The 27,797-nt window shown below is 45.2% G+C and overlaps 1 protein-coding gene across 1 annotated transcript; it reads right to left on the reverse strand.

Moving 5' to 3' along the window:
- Nucleotides 1–1,580: 1,580 nt before the first annotated feature.
- DUSP13 (dual specificity phosphatase 13) lies at nucleotides 1,581–25,838 on the reverse strand. Its single transcript, XM_030031156.2, has 4 exons — nucleotides 25,536–25,838; nucleotides 10,771–10,962; nucleotides 9,850–10,070; nucleotides 1,581–2,006 (listed from the first exon to the last, which is right to left on the reverse strand). Exons 2-4 carry the CDS (start codon nucleotides 10,959–10,961, stop codon nucleotides 1,792–1,794), a joined length of 627 nt encoding a protein of 208 aa, XP_029887016.1. The 5' UTR covers nucleotide 10,962; nucleotides 25,536–25,838; the 3' UTR covers nucleotides 1,581–1,791.
- Between the last annotated feature and the right edge of the window lie 1,959 nt (nucleotides 25,839–27,797).

A 27,797-nucleotide genomic window follows, 5' to 3' on the forward strand; every position in this document is an offset into this window, starting at 1 on the left:
ACGGAGATTTTGGCCGTTGTGTTTCATACGCCCCTTGTGCTTTAATACAGTGCCATTTGGCTTGGCATAGGCTGAGTTACAGAGACTTGAAGGGAGTGGTTAGTAAGGCAACTGAAAAGACTACTCACAAAACAGCTTCAGCATGGTCTGCAATAAAAAAGGATCCCCAGACAGACCGAGGTGGAGGCGATCCAAGTGCCAGGAGTGGTTCAGCCACCATGCTCACTGAAATCTAATCTTCTTGCTGTGGCAGCCAGTAAGAGGCCTGTGAAAACTATAACTTCACTGATTTTTCCATCATTAGCTATGACCTCCCTTCTGGCCGCTTACTCCAGTCTCAAAGGATGGGACCCTTTCTGGAGGGAAGACCCATCTCTCTGTTCCCTGAGAGGAAATTAGTCTGTAGCATTGCTTGTGTTTTACTTACTATATTTATAAAAGTGGAAACACCACCTGAATTTCTCTGTAGGCTCTGCAGGGAAATCATGTTTCCATATTGCATTATGAGAAATGCAGTGGAAGTGTGCTATGCTCAGTTAATTTTTTTTAATGTATGGAGGCAAAAGAAACTTCAGTTCAGAACGAGTATATGCCTTTCTCTTTCTATTCAACATCCATAGTGCTATAAATACAAACTGCAGGGTACTTTCAGAACTGCAAGCCTTTAAGACCTCTCAAGGGAAAACATCACACCAAATTAATCTGCCGTCAAGTGGAAATTCTATATTGTTTGCATTTGCCAATGTTCTGTATGTAGCTGTAATTGCACTGAAGCAAATATCTGCTTCGAGTTCTTCACAAGATTAAATGTGGCCAATTGGGCGTAAAAGACTAATCGAAATGCAGAGCTGCTGCTTTGGATTTGTTAGAGGCATTGCTCATTTTTGCTCTGACACGATGACACTAGGTTCTGGCTTTGTGTTAAAACAGGGAAATTTGGGGAATGTGATTTGGAGCGTCGGGTTGCAAGCCAAGAGGAGACCGTTTCTGTCTGGCACTGCTGCTGGCCTGCAGTGCACCAGCGGGCAGTGTGCCCTGAGCGTGCCCCTTGCTTTACGCGTGCAAGGGGACACCTTCCTTCCCTGTGACGAGCAGTGAGGCTGTTGATAGCCGTGCCCCAGGGTGCAGCGTCTGGCTGGGACTTCCAGTATTGGCTCCTCAGGATTTCATGGTCTTTTTAAGTTCTGAGTATTTGCCATAGACTTGAAGCTAAAAGGAGTTGTGAAGGTCCTGGCAAGAGCCTCCGTGGCTTATAAGAGAGGGAGCCCAAGGTCTGAGCTGGATCCCGGCTCGCGTCACCACGTCAGACTAAAGGAGCATGTCAGCTTGCAAAACCTGAAGTCTTGCCCTATGCCAGCTGGATGTGAAATGTTAAAGATTTGCTTAAAACCCTCATGCTTTCTTTTTCTTTTTACTAGTTCAGCCATTTTCCCTCTTGCCATATAAATGCAATTATAAGCAAGTAAAAAGTCTTTTTTCAAGTTGACTGTGCTGCCTTTTAATTCTGCATGAAAACCCAACTGCTCCCTATGCCCTGCCCAACAGGTAGTTAAATAAACAGGCCCAGGTGGGCAAAACTGCCGGTTTGAATCCTTCTTTATTTCATTTTCTTTCCAATTAGTGGGCTTATTCAAAAAATACATACTGAATTCCTACCAGCTTGCTCATGCTCAGCCGATTCCCAAGGAGTTTCTCAGTGCAACTGCAGAGCAGTCCTGACAGCATCCTTGCACTGCCTTCGGTGCGAGCAGCATCTCTTGGTCCGGTGCCAGGAGACATGCCCCCTTGGCACTAGCAGGCCTCTGCTCCTCTGCCTTTCCCCCTTCCTAACTGGAGGTCCAGCTCCCGAAGCTGCTTGAGGAAGCCGGAGTTGGGGCAGATCCCTCTGTGTGAGCGCACAGTCTGAATTGCTTCAGCGAGGGACATATCTTCACAGATCATTAAGAAAGCGAGGACGAGAGTTGCAGATCGACTGATTCCCATTGCACAGTGAACTAGTACTTTCCCTGGAAAAAGGAGAGAGAGATGCAGTTATGCCAGGAGGCCGAATGGTCGAGGTTATCGTGCTGGAGCAGATATGGAAGCGGTGCTGATACTGGGGCTGAGCAAGCAGGTGTGCTCAGCCCCGCAGAGCAGACCTGGTGCAGTGCTGGTTGGGGAACAGTGGGGGTTTTAAATGGCTGGGGACAGAAAATTCATAATTCTATTCCAGGATCCGTGCTTGCTTGTTTGGGCTCAGCTGCCAGCCTGATGGCCCTTAGCCCTCCTGCCCAGCCTGCCCTCCATGCTGTCCCTGCTTGCTCACATGTGGTTTGGGGAGTGATGTACTTGCTGGCAAAGCTTCAAGTCTTCATGCTTGAAGGCTATGCTATGGGAAGCAGCCTTGGCAGGTTACTTACTACCAGAGGGCCTGCAAACCTGGGATTTCAAATGTGCAATGCTCAGGAGTGCTCACTGCTATTACAGGAACACTCCTGGTTTTCCACAAGCTCTTTTTTAATTCTTTGCTTAGGGCACTAATGCTTTCTGAGGGTGCTGACTGCTGCCCAGACCTTGTTGGAAGTGTGTGAGAAAATGGGTGTTACCATTAAGAACAGCTCCTGTTTGTATATGCCATTTGCACCAACTTACTTATGGGTTTTTTATTTCTATAGCCTACCCTGTACATCTATAGTCACTATCCTTCCCTAATGCCTTTATCTTCTCTTCTGTATTAGCTGATCACTAGAAAAACAATTTATGAAATGTTTTGAGTTTCCCGGGGATTTAAATATGACGTCTGCATCTTCGTTAAGAGTTCATTAAGAGTAATATCATCAGTCCTTCCATGTTGCTGTAAGTGAGCCTCATGGAAGACCTTTCAGGGATCTGGGAGTATAGCTCCTCCTTCCCTCTGCTCTGCTTTTGGTTTTTCTGCTGTGATGACTAACGGAAGCAGCCTGAGAAATGCAATTCTGTGTCATGACCGCTTCCCAGGTTTCTAATGTGTGTCTTTGACCCATGCTAGAAGGAGATAAACTTTTTTTTTTTAAATGGTCTTATGTGAAATTAAAGGAAATTTTGTCAGAAGGATTGCTTTCAGATGGAAAAATTCAGGTTTGTAGTCCTTTCCCTCTGGATGTGAACAAAGACCTCATTCTGGAACCTGAAAACTTGCATCTTGTCAATATTTTAAAGTGCTTCAACTTTCACAAAAATGGTATGATTCAATGAGAAATTTTCAATTGGAAAAAAAAAATGTTCTGTTGTTTGACTTGACTATAGACATGCCTGAAAATTTTCAAACTCTCTTGTCCTTTGCTGCAGTCAAGTCTAGTCTTTTCACAGAGACCGTGGCTTGGTAATTGGGCATTATTGAAGGAACCAGTGATTAGAATCAGATTTGAACTTCTGACCATCTAATGGACAGCTCTGTCTCACACTAAAGCAGCTAAAAAAAAAAAAAAAAACACATGAAAATTCCCAAACACTTCTTCAATGGAAATCTTCACAAGTTTGGAACAAAATATTTTCTGCTTTTTTTTATATTTTAATTTTTTTAGACTGTCACATTTGTAGTCTCTTGTTTACTAAGTGTATAGCCGTACAAAATGTGATTTAACAACACGACAATTTATATCCAGAAGAAGACGAAAACAAGCAAAACCAATCCCCTGTTGCTTTTTTTTTCCCTTGGAGATGGAATAAAGTATCTCAGATGCTGCTTCTCTGTAAAATGTAAGGAAGGGTAGAAAGAATGGACAGCTTTTCAAGGCTAGTTCCTTGTTTTGTTTATGCTCACAGCATCTTAATTTCCCTATTACCAGTAAGTGAGACAAAAATATCCTTGTTGGATGATGAGCCTAGATCCAGCCAAAGACCTCAGACTGATTGCCCCCATCTCCCTGGGTGTTAATTCTGGGTACTTTGTGCACAGCTTTTAATCTTAAATCCCATTTTGTTTGTGACAGAGTATTTATTTAGCAACCGTTCCAGTTCTGACTAATCGTGATGGCATAGCCGCATGCTCAGAGAGTGCGAGCATGTGTTGTTAAAACCTGCTCTGGCCAGCAGGTTGAGAGAAGTGTTGAATTCCACAACGTATGTGACACAGCCACCTTTCATTATCCTGGCATGAGAAACCTGAGCTCAGCCCTAAAGATAGATGTGTCTTCAGCAGAAATAAAGGGACAAATACAGTCTCCAAGGAAGTGGTGAAAACAGCTCTGGTGACAGCAGACTTGGACTGAGCATCAAAACCTTTGAGGGAAGGAAGAAGTCTTTCCAATGTAATGTCAGTTTTGCAGAATTAGAAGATCAAATGATTTCTCTTTGTGTTTCCCCATTCAGATACAGCTTCACAGAATTTATTGAGATACTGATGCCATTATTCAAGTTACATTACACCTGTCAATTCCGTTAACTCCATGGGGATTCTTGGAAGTGAAGTCCTACTTTTTTATGGGAATATGGAGAAATGCTTTGCGGCCCTGCTAAAAAATAATGCTAACTTGATTTTTCACTAGACTTTTTTTTTTTCCATGTGCTGCACTATCGTTAGCCTTCACACCAACCTTGTGGGATATGTATGCTGGATTATCTTCCGCAGAGGAGGCACTTCAGACTCAAATAACCCAGGTCTGAGATTTTCAAAGTAATGTAAAGGAGTCAGGAGCACAATTTCTCTTTGAGAAATACTCCGAATAGGGCTAAGTCCAAAAGGTCTTTGGAAAATCCATGCTTCAGTAGTTTGCAGTAGGCCTGGCTGCAACGTAGTGGCAGGGACTGGCGAAATCCAGACACGCTCCCTAATGCACACCCCAGAAAACAGAAGCCAAGGAACAACATGTTCTGAAAAATTTTCTTGGAACCAGAACCGCTTTCTTTTTTTTGGTCTGAAAACTTCTAAGCTACAAGCACTCTACAACTAAAAGGCAAAGAAATTTTATTTATGGTTTGAACTGCACCAGGAGGGAGAAAAAAAACCCCAAAACAACTAAAAAGAGATGGCCTTGATGTTGGATTTGATTTTGAATTACTAAATATTTTGAAATTCAATTGAAATTTGGCCAGAAATTGGATGGGGGACAGGAGGCTTGCTGTTCTGAACCTAATTTCTATAAAATTGTTCTTGGGTCCATTTTTTTTCCACCCAGATGGAGGCTTCTGCCTTGGAAAATGCTCAGCCCCACCTGCAGTCTGGAACTGAAGACCGAGCTGAGCACAGGTATGGATGCTGCCATTAAATATTGCCTGATATGTTTTTGTTGTGGGATACAGAAAGCAGAACAAATCCCAGGTTCCTGCTTGTACAGGCTGTGTCTCTACCATTGTATATCTAACTCTGTGTCTGAGAGGAGGAGGTGGCAAGTAAGAACACACTGAATTTTCTTCCCTGGCTTATCTGCACTTCCAAAGAGTCGTCCTAGATCAGCAACTAGCTTTAGAACGTGTCTCATCAAAAGCCTAGGCAAGCCCCAACTGTTGACCTTGGACCTAATCTGCATGGCTCTCTAATACACTCATTCCCATGAGGATACAGGTATATTATCTCTTTTACACGTGCAATATCTATTCCACGTTGTTAGCCTTTGTTTCACTACACACAGAGGTTATGATAAATGCTGGTACACTGACAATAAAATGACTGTTTGTTGCAGATAAATCAGTCATGTAAAATGATTTAATTAACGTAAAATTGCTCTAATGAAAGCAGATTTGAATTTACTATGTGATTATTTGTAGCAAACAAATAGAATGTTAAACTTGAGTCAGGAAACAAAAGCTGTGTTGCTATTTGGTTCTGTTTACAGGCTTAGACCCTTGTTTCTTAGCAGTAGCTGTAAATGGGTTAAGTGACACTCCGAACCCACCATGATATACTGCATTTGACTAGCGCCCGAAGCGTGTCTGCACCATGTGGGCTGACTGCAGCGGGCTTGATAACAGCGCGTTGCATCAGCCTCTCACGGGAGGCAGCCGAGATGCACCGTCCCAGCGCCGAGGCTCGGATTCCCATGCGGCTGCTGGACCACAGCCTGGGAAAGCAGCGTTCACAGGGGCAGTCGTGGTGCATGCCCCTGTCGTGGGATGGGCAAGGAGGTCATAACTAGATCTTCTGTACCACAGAATCCATGCCACAAGCCGGCATCCTTCAACTCTGCCTTCCCCACCCCCAATTGTTTTAACATACAGTGCAGAGAGAAGTTGGACTGATCCCACATTAGCGGGCCATGTTGCAACCTTCTCTCTGAGCGTGTAATGGGATCCCTTAGGAATAATGGGATTAACTGAGGAGAAGTGGGGGCACTTAGCTTCTGGCATTATTAAATCTTGCAATCCTTATTTGAAATGTTGCACCGCACATCTCAAGCTACTTTTCGCAGAGGCAGACAATAACTCTCATCTGGCTGGGATTTGTGCAGAACAATAACACTTGGTTTTTAACAACGGATTATGGATATTATATCCAGCTCATGCCTGCTGTAACTCTACTGACATCAAAGGGTTTGCACTAGGGATAAAGTTTGCACATTCAACTTCATTGGCCAAATTCAAGTTGGGAAATTCAATGTTGTTGAACAAATCAGTCATTAAAACACATAATATCTTATTGTCCTTTTGCTACTCATCATTAACTGAGCTAAATGTCCTGAACTAGCCCTTGCTTTCTTGCAGGATGGATTCAATTTGGCTTAAGACCAGGCTCCAGATCCGTCACCCGGAGTGAACGCCCCAGCTGCCCTCGTTCCATTGAATCCAGCAGAATTCTGCTGCTCACCAGGAGGAGAGCTCAGCTGGGCTAGTGGGCCCCACAGGCTCTTCCCTCTCCACCACGGTTTTCTCATCTCCTGTTACGTTTTGGCCACTGTCCTGTAGCTAGGTGCAGAATCAACTGTCTATTTCTTGATTAATCAGGTGTCTATTTTGTCACAGCTGAAAATAGCAAGAAGCCTCCAGAGAGCTTTAAATGGTGGCGTGTCCCTTCTCCCCATGCCTCCCGGAACAGGTAAGGGCTGTCATTTGCTGGAGAGTGGGAGGTCAAACTGATGTATGGAACCTTTTCTCCTAAGTTAAGCTTCTTTCATCACCAACACCACCAAGAAGAAGGCAGGAGAGGGAGCCTGGTTTTTCATTCGGTCCAGTGAAGTGGAAGAAGGGAAATGCCTTTGAGAGGGTTTGCCATTTCAGGAAGTTAATGGGTGATTTTAACCTGCCTGTTTTAAACGTGTTAGGAAGTCAATAAAAGGAGAAGCTCTCTATTTGGGAATCTTTCTTTCTGCACGGTGTTAGTTTAATAGTTTTCATGGCATGCTTTCATCTGTGCTTTCAAGCTCTCTCTCCTTATCTCTTCTGCTAGACTTGGCCAAACCCTGCTGATTTTCGCTTAGGTTTAGCTGCACTCCAGAAAAATGCAGATTGTACAGATGGCCATACAAAGGGGCAAGATTGATGTTTGAGGTGTTGCCCCTTGAGCACGAGCATGCGGGAGAAGGCCAGTACTTCCCTGACACCATGTTTTTCCTTGCAGAGAAGTGGGCAGATCGTGCATCTGCTTGCTCTTGGCTGAGCCTTCCCAAACAGCTCTGTTACGTGGGCAAAGGAACAGCAGGGCTATGCCGAAGGAAAGGCAGCCAAGGAAGCAGGGTTCATAAAATAATGCTTATATGGCATGGCTGCAATAGCAGTGCACGTATTTCTTAATCTGTATGACAAAGATGATGAAGGAAGTCGTTCAGGGTGTGATGCGGCCATTGACCACTGTGACAGGAATAGCTCGCAATTAGGAGCATGTGAGTGCACGCTCCCCCGCTTCCTTTTGCTCATGCTTTGGCATCCACGTTTGAAGAAATTGCCTGAAAAATAAATTCCTTACATCACCAAAGATGTATTCTGTTCAGCTAAGGTAGAAATCTGGAATAAATCTGTCCATGCTGTTTTCTGGACTTCTGCTGTAAAGCATCAGAATTTTTCTTCAAGCATGATGGGAGTAACAGTTCTTACTTAATTCTAATGAGAATTTGATTCATAGTTTTAAATATGTTTGTGGCTCATATAGTCTTAACTTCGACTTATCCTCCCAGGTGAAAAAGATAATTTAATTCCATTTAAAAAAAAGATGTTGAATTTGCTTGTAATAGTTAAGCAGCAGTCTTAAATGACTTCTCAATCAAACAGAAGTACCTCGTTACATCCTGAATTTAATATGAACAGGCCTTTTGTCACCTTGTATAATTTTTTGTTCAGCATCACTGCTTATAATAAATGCCGTTTTTTTCTCTTCTTCTAAATGATGTGAGTAACAATCCCCTCCCTGTCTCATCCCTGCACAGGTCATGGGTATTTAGCTGCTAAATTTCTGTACCTCAGGAAATTATGCTTCCAGAACATCTTGTTTATATATTTTCTAAACTGTTGCACTTTCCTTAAAATGATGAATGTCAGCAACAGCTGGACTGTATATGATTGAATTTCACCTTGTCTCCATTCCCAGAACACTGCTTCCATATGGAGTTCAGTAAAGCAATATCTAAAATCATGGGAGTAGGGATAAATATGCACTCTAGACACGATGAGTTCATTGTGTTTGCCTTGAGCCCTAACTTGTTCTGCATTCATAACTTTCAGTATTTGGGCATGCACCTTTCAAAGCATTGGTTTTATTTGCTTTTGTGGCCACCACGATTCATCTGTTGTTTTCTGTCTCTTGTCAATTCATTTGGAGCTTTAGTTTTTTTTACACATGCATGAAAAGACTTTGGATCTTACCTTTCTCTGGAGCACCACTAATAATGATCCAATTGCAAATAGTGTATGCTGCAATAGAAATGGGTGCAGATCCAAATTCCCCAAGTATGTTAGTGGTTTTGAAATCCAAATGCAGCCCTCAGTTGCACAACGGCAAATACTTCCTAATGGGACAGATCAAGCCCTCCAAACACCAGTAAACGCTGAGGTATCTAGCACAGAGGTACGCTATTTTCCGTTACTGTGTCTGCCTTTCCTAGCTTGTATGGTGTGGATCAGATCTACTAGCTGCATATGATTAAGCTGGGTAGTTAGTATTTTAGGACCCTCATTGATATTAAAGCTCACCATGATGCAAGCAAAACAGTTTGCTGAGTGTATAACTGTTCTCTTAATAAATCACTTTTGAGTGGGTACTTGTACAGTTTTGTGGCACAGGGGAGACTTGCTTTTGTGAAGGTTTGTCCTTAATGGTAATGATCCCCCACTAGCCCCAGGCCTCTGGCAATGTACCTGGCCTGTGTTTAGCAAGTCCAAGGATTTTGTGGGTTATCTTCCTATTTCAAGGTTATGCTCCTTCTACCAACAGCATGATATTATCTCCTGGCTGGTGGTGTTGCTTAGGTTCTCTTCTTCAGAACTGCTTCCCAGCAAGTTCTTCCCTATCTTGTGTTTGTAGGACTTGCACAGATTGTAGGAATATAGTTGATTCTTCTTATTCAGATATGATGCTTGCCCTTGTCTTTTTACACCATCCCAGCTTTTATTTTAAACCCTATCACTAATTTGAAAGGATCAAGTGTATGTGCCTCCTCTCAGGTCAGTGTGTCCCTGTAGGTAATAAAGAATACTTGCTGTTTTGTCTTTTGCTAATGAACAGCACTAGGCAGAGGGAAAACCCCTTTGAAAGCTTGTTCAGTGCATCCTTCCCTGTTTCAGGGGAACAGGGGAACTCCCACTCACTCTGGGAGTTCAGGAGGCAGGTGTGACACTACTCGGTTTGGGTATCTCCATTCTTACGCACATCTGCAGGCGGTTGGTTTATGCCAAATACTATTTGATAACTTGCCCTACTTGTCTCCTATACAGAAGATATGCAACATGCACAGATGGTCTAGTTACCTCTTGGGGACTTCAGTGCTGCTCTTATGTATTGAGCAACTGGGTAGAAGTAAATGCTGAGATCAAAGTTTGGGTTGTCCTCTGCTTCTACTCCGTAGTAATCCACAGGCAGGTCTTTGTAGAACTTGGGTCCAGTGTCGATGTGAAATCGCCCGGCAGCGGCATTCACAACATGGGAGATGCCCATTCGACTCAGCTGCGCTTTGTCACGAGCGACGTACCTGGAAGAAGGACGGTGGGTTATATTCACCTGCTGCATTACAATGTGGGGTAGAACATGCTGCTGGTGGTGCAGTTTGTTAAAACCACCTGAAGTTGTAGTGGCTGTTTTCTGACAGGCTGATCAGGTCCAAATTGTCCACCAAAATGCTTCAAGACAGAAGTGACTCGTTAAGAAACTGGCTTTTACATTTCCTGCATTTTTCTCCCAAACATCAGTTTAGGTTCTTCTTCTCAACTGGTGAAAAATAAACAGGTGGTGGTGGTGGTGATATTTCTGCACGAGCCAAGAGTTTTCTGGTTTGCTTTCTCACCAAGTCACCTCTGCTGAGCATCCATGAGTTCAGGGGACTGATGCCATCTGACAATATGAAGAGAAAATGAGGTTGGTCCTGTTTTACCTAGCTCTGGCGTGACTGCCTGCAGTACTGATGCCGTGGCCCCGCCAGGCTCTTGCAGTGTGGGACTCCTGTACTAATGCAGGAGGAGAAATCAGGAGGGGGAATATTCTTTTCGGATACTTAGGACGCCTTTTCTCTATGCTACAGCATCCTATGCACAGTTCAGCCTTGCTCCACACTTAGAGGGGTCCCCAAATTAGTGCCTAGCTCTCTTTTTTTTAAATAGAGTGGAAGATCTGGGGGGGAATAGGGTGGGGGCTAAGAGTTGCATTAACACCTTCAACCCTTCCCTCTCTCTTACAGGTCTCCCACGTAAAGGTTTGGCCAGACTTCGTCCACGTGCCCCGTGGGGTGCGCGCGTGTCCAGAGCAGGCGCTGCAGCTCCTCCAGGGAGGGTGTTCGGGCTCTGCCCTGGCTGCCAGGTGTCCGGCTCGAGGCGCTTCTGATCTTGGGGCGCAGTAAGTCCCCGCCGCACAGGGAGTCCCAGGCCATCCTGAAAGGTGGAGGGCAGACATTCACCACCAGCCAGAGACATTTCTGAGGTCGCCCTCTCTTCCCCTCACCTTCCCTTGCCCCCTCACAAAGCTGGCCCACGGTTACAGCAGTAAGCTTTTTGGGGCAGATACTGTCTTTCTCTTGGGTGTTTATATGCTTATCACAGCAGAGGCCGTGACTGGACTCGGGAATACTGCTGCATTCTAAACAATGACAGTCCAGTGGCTCTCATAGTCCCGTGTTGTTGTTCAGACAATGATTTCAAAGCCTGTGCTTCTAAAATAAGCTTTTAAGTTATTACGGCAAATTGGAAACGAAAGCTTTTGCAAACTACTGGGCTGAGGGCCTCAGCAGGCTTATTTTGACCTGACTACTCAACCTTTCTTTCTAGGTATGTCAAACAGTTGATTAAAACTTCATGATAATATTTTTAAACATTTTTTTCATAGGAAGTGGGAAAGTTCATACTACTGTCTGGAATTCTAGGCACTATTACTACCACAGTGAAACAGCCCAGTCCTCAATATGCCAGCATAAGAGTTCTGCTTTCGAATGGAAAGAGGTAATGCTACAGAAAATTTATTGTGTAGAGGTAGCTACTCAGTGGGTATAGAAACAAGTTACTAATTTGGTATGCTGAGCTTTTTCTTTAACCATGTAACTAGGACTTCCTTATATATACTTCATCCGATTTGTCTTTTATAATTTGCTCAACAAACTGAGCTGAATAGAACTGGTCATGCAAAATCCTGTTCACTGGTTAGCTCTTAATTGTCAGCTTCAACAGGGGAAACTCTGTAAGGAGTATTTTGGTTCTTTCTGATGGTAGTTACCAGCCATACTTGTCCTCATGACAAATGTTCACGGTAGAAAAAACTGCATGAGTAAGTTATAGTGATTCCAGCTGCCATTCATATGAGCATTAATTTTTTTTTTTAATAGGTCGTTTAATTTGCATTCCTCTCCTCTCTGCACCCTCCAGGAACTATCCCATTTCTAATCTTGAAGTAACTACTTCAATTACAAGGAGAAACACTTCTTTTAGGCATCAGTTTATCTCTGGAATTACTCTGTTCCCATGTGGTACATTTCTTTTGAAATAGTGGTTCCTTGTGTTAGCTATAGATTTGAACTGTTGGGAGGATTTTTTTTAAGAGGGGAATGGAAATTCTATTTTTAACAGAGTTCTGTTTTAAGAAAATATTTTAAAAAATGTATTTTTTTCTATGTTCTAAAAATCAGTCAAGCATCTGCATTACAGAGATATTAGGAAGTCTGTCAACTCGTGCAGCTTTAAAACAGAAGCATCTGTCTAGGACATGGGTGAAGTTGTAGTCAATGAGTCAAAGTCTTGCTCTGGCACTGCCTACTGAACGTCTTTTGCATAAATGATTAGAGGGGTCGGTTTGGGTAGAACAGTCCAGGGCAGCAAACCTGAAATCTTCCATCTTTCTGCTGAACATCTCTATCATTTACGAATAGGTTGTATTCATGTTCAAGCACCTCCATTGACAATTTCTTTCCAAACACTAACTGTGGTCAAAGGTTTTCCTAGTTTCCCATCAAGGTAATTTCACGAGCTCCAAGTTCATATTTTGGTGTAATTTTGTTTAAAACTATTTATCTTTGCATGCACAAAGACAGAGAGAGAGTCTGAGGACTAGCCTGCTTTGGGATCTCGTTGCATCCATTGTTTTGCTGAAGGAGAAATGGAGCAACTAAGTCCCTGAAACGTCTACAGAAATGAAGGAGGGAAGCAGTGACTGTTGTCTCAGTGTTAGGCCACTGAACATTGACTAGAAGCCACCCTTCTGCCGCGCACTTTGGGTGATTTGCCTTGCCACCCAGCTGCCAAGAGGGGCCCTTTGTTATTTCAGTACACCTTCTTCTGCCACCTTCACAGGCAGCCTTGTCCTCTTGAATACAGTAAGTTTTCACCAAATAATGTTGTTCCCGGGATGGTCTTGTATTGTTTGTATTACAAAGAGCTCCACTGTGGAATGTGCTCCCCTCCCAAATGTGCGTATCTCCTCCAGCGTCAGCTTTTACTGTGAAAACAAAAGCAGATGTTCTTGCCCATTTTGGATGGCTTTATGCAAGAGGAGGCATGGAGGAATTCCCATACTGGAACAGACATCTCCCATTGATTTTGATAGCTTCTTTGACACTGGCCACCCCAGTGCCTACTGTGCCAGGTCTGCCCAGCTCCCACTGGTGATCTCAGACGCCAGCGGGACTTCTCTGATCCCACGCAGGAGGTCTGCAGCAGAAATGGGACTTGCATTTCCTGTGTCCTGACCACAGGGCCATCTGCCAGTTCATTAAATACTTTCAAGAATAACAGCCTCCTCCAATCCTTCCCACCTCATAATATCTGCAGCAAATGTTCCCCTTTTTTGATGTATCTCGTTCCTTGCAGTGTGGCTAATGACCACTCTAGGGCACTTCTCACTCCTTATAAAGTTGCTTTCAACTGTTTTGGTTTTTTTCTTTACTTATCCCTTCCTCTCGCCCTCTCCACTGTATAAATTCTTTTATTTTCATATTATCTAGCCTCAGAGGACTGAAGGCTGCTGTCAGCCTTGCTTTCCTAAGCCTCACAGGAGCGGAGAATTACAGGGCCCTGCCCAAAAGTCCTGGTAACGTTGCGGCGTTCAGGCTGCCATTAAGATGGGGAGGGACAGGCAGCAACTCAGTCACACAGCACTTCTGGGATCTGTGCTTTCCAGGTCCATAACTCCATCCCTGTAACAGCTGGGCAGATAGCTCTGAAGTATAGCACACCTCAGAAAAGGTGCTCCTCCCGAGATTTTTTTAATTTTTTTTTTTTTTAAGTTGTCTTTCTAGAAGGGAACATAACTGTGTAGGCTTGGCAAAAGAAGGTAGTGTGTGCTATGTTGATATCGAAAGTTGTGGAATAATGAACGGTCTTTATAAGACGGGTGTGCTTCTTTAGAATTATCCTAAGATGACTTTCAGCTTGTGCTCACGTTGATCTTGTATTATAGCTAAGGAATTTACTCCTGTTAAAACACAGACATGAACTACTGAAGCTTTGTACAAAACTTATTCCATCTGCATTGTGGTCACATTTTTTCAATGGGAGAACAGCATCAGTTCATGTAAACTCTATATCCAATAAAAAGTAAGGACTGGGGTTCAAATTTCAAATGTGAAATAATGGGAACTAACAGGCTGTGAATGATTCAAAAGCAGAGAAGTCTCTGTAGGACTATTCAACTAATATGTTGAATAATGAATACACTGAAAAAAATAATAGCTTTCCATAGAAAATTTACAGACAGGAAAAGAAGGCAATTTTTTTCTGAATAAATGATTGCTCAGTTCTAGCATCAGTCTAATGTTTTAACTCACTAAATTTATACATGCAAGTGTCATTTACTGAAATGCAGATATTTAAAGAAAACAATGCTATGATTAAAATTTTGTGTAATGTTTTATAAGGAGCATGAATAGATTAAAACACATTAGTGTGAAAGGAAAATGATTATGTGTAATAATGTGGTGGTTCTTAACTTTAAAAATATGTTTTTAATGATTCTCAGCTCAATTCCTCTATATTCGCTTTTTGTAGTGGATCACTTTCTGTGATGTGTGTCGTATGAATGAGCAATACAGTTTTAAAATGCTGGTTTCTGAATGATATTCGTATGAAATGTTCCTGATCTTTGCCCTACTGGACTTGTATTGCAGTAATTATTCAATCACGTAGGAGAAATTTTACCATTATATTTAGATTAATTTTGAATTGGTTTGTACTACAACTGTAATTGTATCTGAACTGTGTAACAGAATTTTCTTAATTATGACTAGGAGGAGAATTGCAGTCAAAGAGGCTTATCGCAGAACAGAAGGTCATTCTGATGATCTAGAGTGACCTAGAGTATGACACAGGCCGCACGTGTCACCACACCGTGCCTGCATCAGTAGCTGCCTTTCTGGAAACCTGTCAGTGGCTTTGCTGCAGTTGGGCTACAAGAGCAGCCGCATCAATCGTTCCTTATATACAGACTATCCCAGGAAGAAAGGAAAGTGGTCCTGTGAGAGGTCCCAGAGAGCCTAAATAGTCTGGAGGGAGATACTTCCTCTCTTCTCAGCACTGAATGCCCCTGTGGACGCTTTGGTTTTCAGTTAATTCAGTGACTATAGCTTTATCCGTAACATAACTTGTGCTGTTCAGTGCTGTGCTGAGGAGAGGGCCTTTAGAGACAGGTATCCCTTGACAGGTGTCTCAGTCCTTGGAAACATCTGCCATCTTTATCCAATTTCTCCAACACTATAGTATTTAATTAAATAAGAACAAACTCAAAAGTCAGTATAATTTCACAATTTGGCATTACATTGGTACGAGATCAAGCTGAGAAGATGGTGTGAAGGCTGAGATGGGGTGACACAAAACCCCTGCAGCATGATGCTGTGGAAAGTCAGGAAGAAAAAACAACTCTTGTGTCTAGGATATTTAGTAGAAAACCTTTATATCCTCTCTTTTTCCTCACGTTTTCCAATGCAAAGATAAAGGAGGGATTTGAGTATAATACAAGGATGTTAATGCTCTCATTTGAATGTTGTATTGAATATTTTAATCATCCCAGGTACTGTATTGGCTTTTGTGTGTGAGTAGAACATGGCCATTTTCCTCTGCCTTTAGTAAAAATATTTCTGAATTTTTAAATCCTGAGAACAAAGTCCTCTACATCCTGTTTTTTTCTCAAGCTGGTATGTGCTGTAACCTTGTCATCTCAGTGAAGATATCAGCCTGACTGCACTTCAGATAGACTGATTTGTGGTGGTAAAAGACCAGGCTGAAGCCCAGGGCTTGGCCAAAGTAGGTCGTGTCAAGTTCATGCCTATCGTGTATTCAGAAGTCATAAACATTTCTCAGAAAGCCTATCCCTTGGAAAGATTCCTCCAAGATAACGTATGTTTGAGAGAGGGGTTTGTGTTGCTACATTTCCACACAAATGACAAGTATTACTGTCATCATTCTTTCTTCCTTGGTGTTTAACCCGATAGTCTCGCTGGAGCCATAATTTATCAATTGCTAGGAGTGCTATAGGATATAGATGGCATGAATCAAATACAGCGATGACTGAGGTAGGGCTGGCTGGACTTGAAAGCTGAGATACAGGCAGTTTCCAGGGAGGCACGAGGTATTTGAGCAGCCAACTGTTTGTAAGAAAATCTCTCCAGCAGCTGGAGGATGTAATCTGAACAGCACTTCCAAATTTAGTAGAGGCTTCCAGACCCACAACTTCAACCCAGCTGTATATTTAGGGTAAGGTACCCACTTGGCGTGACTTGGCAAAATCCGTTTAGGTGGACTTACTCTCAAGAGACCACGCAGAGCCTATGTTGAGGAGCAGACTAACTAAATTAATGTCTGTATTGGACAGCTTTGAGCAGCACAAGGAAGAGGAAAACATCTGATTGTTTTGGGGGTTTTCCCCTCAGTTTTGCATTGGTACCAAATTTTCTGTCCAGCTGGAGAGGGATGGTGACACCTCTCCTCTGTCCAAGTAGAACTTTCCTCTGTGTGACATCCAGGGAAATCAGCAGCAACATTTCTGATGCAAAGCACAACTCAAATGTAAGGAAGAAATTAATCAACCCATCCTGGTTCTCAAATATGCTGAATTTACCACAGCTTCCACTGATGTTATGGGTTGCCAGGCCTCAGAAGCCTCAAAAATGTCGAATTTTTTCATAGCAAGTCTGTGGGCCAGCCAGCAGGGCTCAGACCTGATGGTCTTGACTGTTTCAGGATGTACATCAGCAGGCAGGCCCCGAGGCAGGGTGGCCTCATTTTTTGTCTGTAACTGTAGTATAAAATATTCTCTTGTCATCAGCTGGTTAGTACACTTGTATTTACCAACCATGTGTGTGGTTCCTAACAGTGGCTAGACAGAAGCAGCCATCCTTTCATGTGCAGCAATGTTGTACCAAATGTGCAAAACCTGGCCACCTGCTGATTTTGCTAATTTTTCTGGGTCTTGCATGTATATTTATTTTATTCTTTAGCCACAGGAAATCACCTCTGTAGAGATACTGCCCACACTGCAGCTTTGACTGGATAAAAGGGAAGCGAAAAATATGGGCACCTAAATGGATTTTCCCTGACCCACCCCTTCCTTATGGAATGCAAAACCAAGGCTTTTCTGGACACAGTTGCATTTTTGTAACATAAATGGGATCCGAACCACATTTCTGAGTCAGGACAAAGGCAGGGACAGAATCTGCACCAGGCAGGGGTGGGCACATGGAGTATGCTTTATGGAAGTCATGGCTGATAGGTAGCACCACCAGAAGGATTACAGAGATAAGAGGAGATAGCTCATCCACCCCAAGCTTTTCTGTGGCTTCCTCACCAATGAAGCATGGGTATATTTTGTTGCTGAATTGGACCTTTTATTTACTAGTTACAAATTTTACATGCCATTTTAATAGTGTACATTGTAACTATTTAAAGCTGTGCATTAAACAGGCCCAGACACTGTTAACAATCTGCATGTTACGATATATATTTTTTGTAACTGCTTGTTATAGCATCAGCTATTAAGAATTTATTACTGGTGCTTTTTAGGTGGTGCTTTACAGTCATTTAATTACAGCCATCTAGCAATCATTACATAAATATGCATCGAGAGCAAGAGCCCCAATGTAAGGTGACCCGAAAGGCTTTTACCTGCCAAGACCAGAGTTCAGGCCCTCAGGTGGCAATGATGTCATCAGCATATGCAGGGAAACACAAACATTTAAAGCTGCGTGGGGAGCTGTGTTCCTCCCGACGCTAGGTGTTCATGAAGTCATCAGCTGGAGCGAGAGCCCTGTAGAGCTCTAAGGACCTGAACTTGGCTCTTGGCAAGCAAGCAAAGGGAAGTCGGTTCCCCTCCAGCCCTAGTCCCAGCAAAGACGCAGGGCTTTTGGCTGTAAGCACAGAAGTTCAGCTGCAGAACTGGGCCCTCTGGAGCCCCTTGGTACTCCTGTGTTCTCAGCTGCCAAGTCCGTCCTTATACCCATTAACCCAACCTGATCTGGTAGAGAGGCAGACACACTGCGTATGACCCAAAGACAGTAGCTGGTCCAAAATGCCTCTACCACATCTCCATGCTATCTGTCACTGCAACAGCGTGCCCATATTTGAGAGTCTCTCTAGCTACCTGCCAGGCTACCACTCCTAGGTCAAACATTATCACTAGTGTCTTCTTCTGCAGTGGACTTCAGCCATCAAACTTGACCGATGAGTGGTTCTGACAGTCTGTAATTCCTTCCTCCATTCAGTACTGATATTTTTCACTCCCTCCTGAGAAAACAAAAATCCCAATCTACAGTATTATAGCACCAAACAGCTCTTGGATGTGCTATATTCACAAGACATTCTTGCTGTCCCTGTGCTCCCACTTGAAGACAAGCTTGCCTAAAACTCAGTTCTTCTGTGTTAAGGCTGGCTGTTCTTCTCCAGTGCACAAAGGTGGTTACATCGCTGTATCTCTATTGCCTCCAGCAATGACTTGTCCGAGGTGAAAGCTGGTATATTCTGAATGGGTAAACTGTTTTTTTCTTGTGGAAGCACCCTCAGAAGATTACTGAAAAACTCAGAGGATGAAACATTTCTGAAAGACAGGCTGGCAAGTTGGTGCAGGTTGCTGTAAATCAGGAGTAACGTGGGCCACTGATTTCCTCTTGGAGCTGCCAGTAACCAGCTGGGTTGTCTGGCTGAGACTGGTGTTTTGGTACAACCCCTCCAAAGCCTTCACCCTCCCTGAACAACACAAATCCTGGTTGCTATTTCATTTAGTAATGCTCTACCAATATTTGCAGCCTGCAGTTGCAGAGAGCATGTGGTGCTGTCATTACTGGATGGTGTTAGTACAGCTTGACCCTGTGGAGAGGTACAAGCTTGGGTTTACTCACAGACTGCCTGAAATGTGCTGAGTCTATTTCTCTGAAGCAGATCCAGTGGACTGGAAGCTCACATTTGCAGTGATGCATTTCAGCCTCAGCAGTGTCACTGCGTGGGAGGCAGAGCCTGTTAGTGCTGTACACCGCAGGGTACATTCTCTGCTCCCTCTCTGTGGCTATTTGGGGTGAAACTGCGACTGCCAAGCAGCCCTGCGACTACACTCTTTTGCATACTGTCTGCTTTGTAAGGGGTGTCAACCTGGACATCTCTGTTCCAGCTGAACACAACACGAGAAAGCCACAGACAGGTTGCTGGGCGCGCTGCATCTAGCTTAATGGAAGAAGGACAAAGTGTCACTTGGGTGTTGTTTCCAGTCTCTCAGCCATGGTTTTTACTCTTCAGGCTTACTCCGTGTTGCATACTCTTAATCTAGCTTGATCTGATTTTCCCAGGTCACCTCCAAAATGATCGGGGGCAGGTGTCATGTTTGTTTCTTGCTTCAGCAATGTTCAGAGGCCAAGGATTTCCTGTGCTGTGCCTTGTACAGAACCCCAGTTGTAATGCAGTCCCTTAGGTCGGTGTCCTGTGTCCCCACCAGAGTTTAGCAGGTCATTTCTGAAGGTGAATGAGGCTGCCATAACAGTAACTAATATAGCAGTGTCCTCCAGCCCAGCGCTGGAAACATCAGGCTTCAGAATTCAAAGAATTCCATTACAAATGAATGGTTTCTGCCCCAAGGATTTAACCGAAAGGATGGCACAATGCAAAGCCCTTCTCCCCTGTGACCAGCTCTGGTATGTTCTTCTATCTTAAAAACAATATATTGCCTTTTTTTTGGGTCTATTCTGTTTGGGGGCATTGACAGCTTCACTGCTGTTTGTTCTTGTCCTGTGGTCTTTACCAGTACCACAAAGATAGCTCTATGCTTCCCAGCTTACAGGAGACAGCAGACACCTATCCCTACACTGGCATAGCAGGAGGGTTGAGTAACCTGCTAGGAAGGAAGATGGGGAACAGCAGGAGGTAGGCAGCTGCGGTTCCCTGATGTTTCTTGAGCACTGGAATGCATTTTGTAGTTGTTATCACAGTGAGCCTGTGAGGAAGACACTACTGTTCCCACCGCACAGGTGGAGATGGTAAAGTTAAGTTGGATGATTTTTCTACATCTCTCCACAAGTCTGAGCTGGGAGGCAACCCAGGGGCAGAGTGCTGCCAAACACTGGCAGTGATAGCTGAAACTGAGTAAAGAGTCACCCTCGGGTTTAATTTGGGTCAAAAGCTGTGCCCGCCCCTAGTGGGTCAAAGGCAGCTTACATTGAGGCGAAAGTCATGGTCAAGTTTGGACTTCCATGCTGGGCGACGAGGATTCCTAGGAAAGCTTTGGCAGATTTTGGTTTTGGTGCTCAAAATAGAATTCAGAACGTGCAAAATCAAACCAAGGACACAGAAACCTTATATCCCAGTGTTGTGCTCCTGATACCCTTCTTTCAGTGCTTGCAAAGTCCTTCTTTAGATATACCCTAAAAAAATAGCAGGATTCATTATTAAATGCTGTGATACTATGGCTTAAAAACAACTGCACTGTCTTTCTAATTGTTTCTTCATGTTTCTTTCTCTCACCCCAGCCTCTCTGATCTGAGTCTTTCTAGCAATGTGAAAGTCTAGCCATGGCAGGACTTGGAGAGGTTTGGAAGGCTAGTTCCAGTAGCCTGTATTTCTCACCAGTATCTACTGGCAAAAAGATAAACCGCAGAGCTGATAGCAAGCTCCCGTTGCCCAGGTTTTTGGCTACAGAACTCAGAAGGATAAACACCTCCTTAAGCACTGCAAGATAGAAATAGAACAAGAGAAAGGAATGAAATCCTCTCATAATGCAATGGCTAGAAGCAATCCAGCTGTTTTGTTTTATTCCCACCATGAGAACTACAGTCAGTCCCAGTATAAGCTTGGCCACCTGTCAAATCAGGTTTGTGAACTAAAGCTTATTGGAATTTGACACGCTTTTGTCTTGGAACATGCTGGTATGATCAATACAAACTCCTCCTATAGCAGTGACACAACACGTATGCTACCCATGCAGTCCCAGATGCCCCTCATAAATCATTAAAATACTGGCCAGTTCTAATCAGACCCTTTGGGGTATACCGTAATATACTATTTGAGAACTAAAAACAATAAATCAAGTTAGTACAGAGATCAGACTGAGACTGAACAGAGCTGAGACTTGCTTGCTGCTATGTGAATAGTCTAAGAGATGCAACGGAAGGAGATGAAATCCCAAGTCAGCTAAGCAAATTGCTTGCTCCTCGTTGTAAAATCTCACTCCTAAGTCTGCTGAAGGGGAAAAAAATAGGAACTCATCATGTTCTGTAGCACAGCTGATTTGAGGTCTAGAATTTCCCAGCAGTTGCATTAGCTCTTGGGATTACAGGTATTTCTAATCAGTTGTCCTTTAGGTTAACTCTTACCATACTTCTAAAACAAGCTAGCAGATAAAAATATGTGCCCCCAAATGTCATAGATCACCTGGTACAAAAAGAACAGAATACATTTTCTTCTAGAGCATAGAAACCAATTAACCACTAGCAAAAAATAATTTCAATCCCATTAGAAGGCAGCTGCTGTGGTTGCACTCTTCAGTCTTGCCTGGGACACAGCAGGCAGCTTTGTGAAGGGGAGGTTGTCTTGCAGTGCCCAGGTGTTGGGAACCAGTAACAGCCTGCATACTGAGGTGCTGCTGCATAAACCCAAATAGTCGATGCCTTCTCTTTGATACAGAAAAGGTTGAGTCCCATCTGCATTTTTCAAGTGTTATCCAACTGTGAGGACAACATGGTATGGGGTACAGCCAATCTCCATGGCCAACACATAGTTTGGCCACCAAAAATGTTATCTGGCAAAAAATGATACTGAAGGCTAACTTCCTCATTCATGCTGTATGTGCATGTACCTTTTGTTTCTTACCTTATATTTAGAAGAGAAATGCCTAATGATTGTTTCTTACCTTACCTTAGGGCAAGGACAGTCTGTGGCAGAAGTTCCTGCTCTGCATGTACGCTGCAGATGCTAAAGCTGTATAACTCTCAGTACTGCTGTTTAATTCCCCTTGCTTTCCCTTGCACTTTTTCCTCAAACTTCTCTATGTTTGGCCTAAATTGGGCAGAGTGTTTTTAGAGCCCATACAGCAGAGTAGCTTGGCACCTGAGTTTTACCTGTGGAGCTGTATTTCTAGTAGTGGTCTGCGGGGAAGGCTGTCAGAGGCCCCGGTTGTGGCAGCCTCCCTTCTGCCATGAGTATCAGAAAAGGGCTTTGCTCTATTGCTGTGAAAGCTGCTGTTATGCCGAGCACAGGCTTTGCTGTGGGGAGGTGCAAATCGTATGAACTCTTGGGGTTCATGCTGGTGGCTCTTGAGCTGAAACATCTGGAGAGCAGTGCCAGGAACTGATCTCAGACTTTGTCTTTGGTAATGCAAACCAGTAATCCAGAAAGTCACCATAAAACAGCGAACAAAGTCTCTGTGAGACACTGGCAGTAAATAAAAGAGCTAGCAGAAACCGGGGCAGTAAATAACTGATGCTGAACAGAATGGAACTTGGCCCGTTTGAACGATGCACCAACACCTCCAAACTGGGTGCATGCATGGGGCAAGGTGGATTAATATTGTGTTTTATTTCTAATGAGACCTAAAGCAAGTCTGAATTTCTTTTAAGCCTGGTGGAGAAATAGTTGAAACACAGATGGAGACACAATTATCAGTTTCATCGGAGGTGCGGCACAGCTTGGTGTGGGAACTTAATGAAGATTTGTTGGTCAACAACAATCTCCCCACCCGCTTAACGTGCTCTCCGTTTAATTTGCTCTGCTCTTGTAGTAAATTTGAAGCCCCTAGGTCAGACTCAGCTTTTGTGGCTCTTGTAGTCTCTGCAGTGTCAGCAGGAAGCACGAACCAAAGACTTAGAGCCTGGACTCGAGCAATGTGTATTTCTCCTAATGAAACCCAAAGCCAGGTGAAATTTTTGGGAGAGAGGAAACAGGATATGGAGTCCCTTTGGGGGATGAGGGGTGTTCATAACACTCAGAAACTTGGCACACGTTTCTGGTCTCCTCCCTTTCTACCCCACAAAGGGCTTGTAGCATTTTTAGACAAACTTGGATCCATTGTATATTGTGAGAGAACCTGCTGGGAAATTTGGTGATTCCTGCACTCCAGGGCAGAGAAAACGTGTGGGTTTTCTTTGTGGTTTTAGGAAAGTAGGAAGATGAAATTCAAAATAAAACGCAGCAGATGGGAATCTCACAGAGACAGACATTGGGAAATGTTTAGACAAGCTTTGTCCCCAGTCCTTGAGCTCAGGATTTAGCAACTAAACCGTAGAGAGACTTCGGAAAGACAATGAAATGCATTTTGGCTTCAAATACAGTTCCTCCAGAATCCAATGAGAGTTGTGCACGTGAATCTGAAGGCAGAATATAGCCAGCAGTATGGGGAATAGATGTAATGTGAGAAACTCTCAAGCTATATTATTATAGTCTGAATTGTTTCCATCATTTTGGGTTAAGTAATTCCCCACTATCCATCTCTGAAGTGCAAACAGTACAGCCTTGATGTGCCCCAGGGAAAGGAAGCAAACCAGCCTTTGAATCTTTACCCAACCTTACTGCTCATATTTTGCTTTCAGTGAATAACTGTTCCAATCCTTTAATATTTCATTCCCATAAAAATATATTTACCAGGGGTTTTTGTGGCAGCAGTGAGGCTGTGTTTATTATTTTAGGAACACCACACGACTGGCTTTAGAAAAAAGACAAGGCAGGAGCACAGAGTGCTGCAAATCTATCAGAGAACAGCATGTTTTCCACCTGTTGAGGCAGCAACCACAATAACAGATGCACATAATAATTACCTGTACCTCAAAGGCAGCACCAAGTCCTGCACCTTCTGCTCCCCACCTAGCAGACAGCTTGATAACAGAATTACAAAAGAGGAGCACTGAGAGAGTAGAGTAAGTAGTGCTTTGTGAAGAACGAAAGAGCAGTTCTTATTAAAGAGAAACTGGAAGGTGGAAGATGAGAAGGAAAGATCTGAGGCACCATGATGCTAAAAGAAGTGTGGAGCTAAGGAACTCCAGGAGCCTGCCTTATTTTTAGAGTGGCGGTCAGGTTTTTGCTAATACCTTTTCCAAGGCTGCTCTCATTTGTACTCTTAACATCAGAGAGAATTTCTACCGATAAATAGGTGCCCCACCCACCTACTGGAGCCCACTCCTTCCCAGAGATGGATGGCCCCGCAGGGGCAAGAAGGGCACATACCCCTGTAGGGTAAGGGCCTCATCTCAGTAGGTGACACCATGAGTGTCCGTGGCCGTGTGCCAGGACCCTGTTCCCCTTGCCCTCCCTACCGCCTGGCACCGGGAGCGTGCTGTGGACGTATGCTACCCTTTTGTTTGCAACTGCCCCAGGATACCTGATGTAAGGAGAAGGGCTGGGAACAGTACGGGGAGCAGGGATGCAGAGCAGGTGAAACACCTTCGGTCTTTCCTGCTGAAGTGCTGAGGCTTTTGAGGCTCTTTTTCTCCCCTTCCCCTGACTACCAGGAGGAAAGAGGTGACATTTGGCTGGGTGAGGACTCCCAGAGCCCACACCATATGAGCTCTGGAGTGCTTTGTACCACGGTAGCTCCTTCCTTGCAGAAAAGAACAGATCCTTCCTAGCAGGGATTTGCAGGGGAAGGGAATGATCTCAGCCCCGATTTAATCTTGACAGAAGCAGATGATGAGAAGACTGTGTGCTGAGTTGGAGTTTTCCTTTGAATTCCTACGGTGTTGAAGGCAGTGCTATAAATAGACACAGTATCCTTTTTACCCTGGTACAATTCTGTCTCCAGCTCCCCATATAGACAGCAAGTCTGCTGGTAGGTATTTAGCAGGAATTAATTTAACCCAGTCTTCTCTTTCTGTACTCTTTTACTCCAAGCATCCCGATGGCTTCCACAGCCATACAAACATATTTCCTCAATAAAAATGTTCTGAGGAAGGCTGTTGATATAAAAAAATCCCATTTCTGTCTGAAAATTCTATCCTAGTTATAAATAATCTGTAGAAGCCCCAAACTATAAAGAGTTAGTATTCCCCCACCCCCCAAAAAAGGGCAAAAAAAAGATCCCCACACCCCCCCCCCAAACTTCTTAATCTTTCATTCCCCCCCGCCTCAGGTTTTGTTTTGAACTGCACAGCATTTTATTCATAGTCTGTTTCACATTTTCTCCAGTGTAACTGGCTGGCCAGTTTCTCCCTTCCCAGGAACAGTTTTGTGAACATCAGCTGAGAAGAAGGAAACCCAGATAGTGTTTCATGGCTATTGTCTTAAAGATAGATCTGTAAGAAATTTAAACACAAGCTGGATTGGTATTTAAAAAAACAAACCCCTCGAATTTAAGCATCTTTTTCAGCGAGAGGTCCTCAGCCTGGGAATCCAGCAAACTAGAATTTCAGAATATTAGAGTTTCTGAGTACGACGGCAGAGACGATAACCTGGCCTAGCCCTGGAGTTGTCCCGCTGCTCACGGAGCTGGCTGTGGTTAGGTTCATGCTGCTCAGTGCATGTATTGAGTTCACTGGGGTTGGTTTGTAAACAAGCTTAAAAGTACTTGCCTGGTAGTGGAAGCTCCCGCGCTGCGCTGTCTTGGATTACCTTTGTTTGAATGATACCACTCGGTTTCCTCCTAACGTGCCAGTTGCACAACAGCTTTCTAGCCTCTCTGTGTTCAACTTATTCAAAGTCTATTTTTAATAGTGTTAATTATAAACCGTAACCCCCTACCCTCTTTGGACCTGCAAGCATCAGCCAGAGGGAGGCAACTGGAGGGCGGCAGCAGCGGGAGGCCGAGTTTTGAAAGAGGCCGATCGTCAGGTGGTGTAAGCAGATGTGACCCGGCCGGCCTTGCTGGGGCCGCGCTGGTTTGCGCTGGGCGCGCCAGTGCCGGTGGCGGTGCGAGGATTCGCGCCGGAGACGTGAATGGCGGTGGGCCGGCTGGGGCTCACCGCGCACCCCCGCGGTTTTGCCACGTGCGCTTGTTGGCGGGGCAGTTGCGGTTTACCCCAGGGGGGAGCAACCGGGGGGCGCAACCGGGGGGCGACTGGCTTACCACCGCCCCCCCCCCCCCCCCCCCCGTGTCGGGGGGCAGTCGGGGCTCCTCCTTGCAGCAGGCGTCGGCGGGGTGGTGGGGTCTCGCCCCAGCCCTGTGCACCAGTGCGGGGTTGGGGTTACCCCTGGCAGGGGGGTTTGTTTGTGTTTGGGGGGGGGGGGGGGTCTCGGATTTTACCCCGGCTGCGTGCCCCTGGGCGCGCTGGGCTCTCTCTTGGCGGGGCGAGCGGCGGCGGGCTGTGCCCGAGCCTCCCGGCCGGCACAGGGCGCCTGGGGCGGGCGCGCTCCCAAGCACAGCCCCCGCCCCGCCCCGGCTGCTCCGTTTCCCTCGGGCTTTGACCCGAAATCGGAACAAAAGGGGCCGATACGGCGTTGAGGCCCGGGGGCGCCCGGGCAGCGGCCGCCGCTCGGCGCGGGGCCCCCCGCCCCGCCGCCGCGGGTCCCGCCGGCCGGGCCGCCGCCCGCGCCGGGCCGATGGCGCCACCTGGCGGCGGCGCCCGGTGCGGCGGGAGGCGGGGGGGCAGCGCCCGCCCTCAGCCCGGGCCGGGGCGGCGGGGGCGCGCCGCGCGGCAGGTCTTTTGGGGGGACCCCCCCCCAGTGTTACGCCGCAGCGTGAGAAATTACACTCTGTGGGTTATTCTGCAGAGTTTACAGTAATTTACCATCAGGGTAAGGTGCGGGGTTTCCGGTTGCACCAACCGGTATTTTAGAAACGCGGTAAGTGCTCGCCGCACGAAGTGCGTTTCGTTGGCGGGTACTCTCGTACCCCCAGCGAGCGCATCTTCAGCTGTGCCCTTCGCTCCACAGCCGAAAATGGCTGGCCGGCCACAGTCCTGCTGCTGCGACAGGCGAGGCTAGAGTTTTCCTGTAGGTGGGAAGCGTGAGGAAACGTGGTTCTTGTGCTTGGGGCTGGGAGCATCTCTGTAGCCAGATCCGCTGGGGCTTTTCCCCCACTTGTTCTGTAAGTTGAAATCAGTTTGTTAGAATTAATTGCTAACCGAGACATGCATATTCAATTTTGATTTGGGTCTGCAGCATGCTTTTAAGCTGACTGTTCTACTTGCTGTGTTTTTGGTGACCTTGCAGACCCGGAGCTCATGAGCAGGTTTCCTTGCGCAGGGAACTGAAGGACAGAAGCGCTCCGGCACTGCTCTGCTGCCGCTCAGGGATGTCCAATCTGCAGGATTAGTCCGAAGCAAAACCCCCTGAGATGCCCTTGGTGTGGGGGTCAGGTCCTCGGTGCCAAACGCTCTGCTTTGTGCTCTCGCTCCCGTAGCCTGGTCCACATAGCAGATGTAGATCCCGTAGCCTGGCCCACATAGCAGATGCAGCTATCGCCAAAGAACATTACAAAAGGTGCCGAGTTGTCTGTCCTGAAAGCAGAAATCTGCCTTGTAGACAGCACTGGGAATGGCAAGGAATGTTTTTCTTTGTTGCTGTGCTGTTCTTGAGTAGCCGGCTCACATGGTGGGGAATATTCATGCCTCTGCATTCCTGAGTTTGGTACTAGGAATGCAAACAACTGCCATCCCGGAGCTGGCTTTGTGCTGCGAATGTTTGTCCGCTGGGAACTGAAAGCCAGATGTGCTTCACATAGTTTCCAGGCAGCACTGATCCATCAGATGACAGTAGCTATTGAGTGCTCTTCTGGTGGCCCAGAGACACAAAGATGAAAGCCTGATGCCTGTCAGCACCTCCCTTGCCATTCCTGTGTCCCTTCAGTTTTCACTTGAGTCCTCTCACAAAAGCAAATGCCACAGAACATGATG

The sequence above is a fragment of the Aquila chrysaetos genome, chromosome 11 (genome assembly GCF_900496995.4).
Source record: "Aquila chrysaetos chrysaetos chromosome 11, bAquChr1.4, whole genome shotgun sequence".
Taxonomy (NCBI): Eukaryota; Metazoa; Chordata; class Aves; order Accipitriformes; family Accipitridae; genus Aquila; species Aquila chrysaetos.

What these genes read in the sequence shown, in the direction of transcription:
- DUSP13 (XM_030031156.2), bottom strand. Translation starts at nt 10,961, where the DNA reads ATGGCCTGGGACTCCCTGTGCGGCGGGGACTTACTGCGCCCCAAGATC. An exon ending in AACCTTTACGTGGGAGACCT is followed by an intron (nt 10,071 to 10,770) that starts GTAAGAGAGAGG and finishes TCCTTCTTCCAG; the next exon opens with GTACGTCGCTCGTGACAAAG. An exon ending in AGCACTGAAGTCCCCAAGAG is followed by an intron (nt 2,007 to 9,849) that starts GTAACTAGACCA and finishes TCCTTTTTCCAG; the next exon opens with GGAAAGTACTAGTTCACTGT.